The sequence below is a fragment of the Arachis ipaensis genome, chromosome B03, assembly GCF_000816755.2.
Source record: "Arachis ipaensis cultivar K30076 chromosome B03, Araip1.1, whole genome shotgun sequence".
Lineage (NCBI taxonomy): Eukaryota > Viridiplantae > Streptophyta > Magnoliopsida > Fabales > Fabaceae > Arachis > Arachis ipaensis.
In genome coordinates, this window is record NC_029787.2 from 130,104,772 (window position 1) to 130,107,110 (window position 2,339).

At 43.9% G+C, this 2,339-nt stretch overlaps 1 protein-coding gene across 1 annotated transcript in view; it reads left to right on the plus strand.

Moving 5' to 3' along the window:
• The window catches only part of LOC107633886, a 4,071-nt gene extending 2,091 nt beyond the window's left edge, over positions 1–1,980 (plus strand). The window contains exons 2-4 of the mRNA XM_016337480.1: positions 601–1,047; positions 1,144–1,218; positions 1,294–1,980. Coding sequence (XP_016192966.1) covers positions 601–1,047; positions 1,144–1,218; positions 1,294–1,980 — 1,209 coding nt within the window. The remainder of the gene's footprint in view (positions 1–600; positions 1,048–1,143; positions 1,219–1,293) is intronic.

Below are 2,339 nucleotides of genomic sequence, written 5' to 3' on the forward strand. Positions count from 1 at the left end.
ATTAAGGATAAACCACAATACTAAATCAAATGGGAGGATAAATTATAGGATTCGATCAATTGCAAAAATGTAATATGGATCACCCAAAAGCATGTTTTTATGTAATTTAAATAAAACTAATTCAAAATTTTAAATCAGAAATAATTCGAATCATATCAATTCGAATTAGTAAGAAAGTGTAATTCGAATTTGATCAATTCAAATTATGCATAGGGTAGTTCGAATCACACTGATTCAAATTATAAGGTGAGTTATTCGTTATGCAATTCAAATCTAGCTTATTCGAATTATATATATAATTCGAAATTGTCTGTTTTTAATTATGAAGTCCCAAACGTGTATAAGTATGGTATGAACGTGAATTTCTCTCATTAGAGTGAAACACAATGGCTGGTGAGGAGAGCTTTTTAGTGTTGGTGCACCATAGAGGGTCCATTAAGAAAAAAACACGCTCTAGTGTGAAGTTCACTGATAAGGATCCCCTCAGTATTTTTATGAGACCCACGACGAGCTTCGATGACTTCCTGAATTCTATAATACAGAAACTTGGGCTGCAAGGTGTGAAACAGGTGGAGAAGTTATTCTATCGCATTTCGATAGATCTCAGTGCTGCGAGATGACGTGAAGTACAACTCTTTCGTCATAGGGAGTGACGAGGATTTGGAGGTTCTGTTCCATTGTCGTCGGCAGTTTCCCGAGGTCAGGACACCTGAGCTGTTGGCAAAGCTAGTTGATGTGGTCTCTAGCTCAGGAGGTTCAAACCGAAATACCCAGACGCCAGGTATGGTAGCAGGTTCTAGTCCGAGACCTGTTGGTGCATCTTCATCCGTGCCTGTGATTGCACCTCGGGACAAGCCTATCGCCTCCCTGTCGTTCACTGTTGATCTCAACCGCAGTGGTGGCGGAGAGGTTGGTATCGTTGATAGGGTGCCAATTCCCTTACAGTGTGGGGCACCGGCTGGTATGGATAATGCATTTCCGGATGATGATGACGATGATGATGTGGAGCCGGACATCATTGCTGATGATAGTGGTGATGACATTGCAGTGAGTAATTCAGCTGGGGCTGGCGGTGGTTCTAGCTCTGGGACTTAGCAGTACCCTCCGCACTTTTCATCTTTGGACTTGGATGCCATGAGACAGGAGGGGGTTCTTGGAGAACCCACTGGATTTGGTGCCAGGGAAACCCAGGGTACCGGAGGTCTTACAATGTTTCAGGTTGGTCAGCAGTTTTAGGATAAAGAGGAGGTTGTGTTAAGTGTGAAGACGTATAGCATTCGACGCGGGGTACAGTACAAAGTGGTGGAGTCCGATTATTGCAAGAATCTTGGGAAGTGTACTGAATTATTCAGGAACTGGTGCACATGGTTGATTAGGATCAGTCTCCACCAGCGCAAGGGTATTTGGGAGGTAAAATGGTACAACAGACCTCATACGTGTCTGGCGACGTCGATTTCGAGCGATCACATGAGTCTTGATTATCATGTGATATCGGCCTTCATCATGCCAATGGTAAGAGCTGATTCATCCGTCTGCATCAAGGTACAGCTGTATGCGACAAAGGCACATTTCGGGTTTAGGCCGACTTATAGAAGGGTTTGGTTGGTTAAGCAGAAGGCCGTGGCACAGATTTACGGAGGTTGGGATGAGTCATACAACGAACTATTGCGGTGGGTATTAGGTGTACAACTGACATTGCCTGGTAGTGTTGCGGTGTTGAGGACAAGTCCTGTTCGAGTGGGGGGGCAGGTGGACGACTCGCAAGCCTATTTTCACCGGCTTTTCTGGACGTTCCCACCGTGTATTGAGGCATTCCGGCATTGCAAGCCGTTGGTGAGTATTGACGGGACCCATTTGTACGGTAAATACGGGACTCGATCTATCTGGTGCCACTCTATGACAGCAAAATATATCAGTGCTGTCACAAACCTCCATAACGTTGTATGCCGAGGCTCCAATATCTCCGGATGCACAACCTGAACAACGTCATGGGAGCTGTACGGCATCCAAATAAACTACGAATACAAACCGTCATCGTTCAGCTATGCAACCTTGCTAATCTTATAGAGATGATAATTAAAAGAAGTGGTTCAAATACTTACATCCCCAGCCTGTAAGAGATCTATCCTAAGCCTCCACATCGCAACTCGAGGTCCCTTCTCGCTCGCTGTAAGATTGTGACCTGACCACCTGCAACCCACGCCCATGTTATCACGAAATGAAACTAACATCGAGTAATATAACAGAAAAAATGTAGATATAATAAAATAATAGCAGATGACATAATAAAATAATAGCATACGATGAACCTAATGCCTCATAATTGTAACAATCAAATC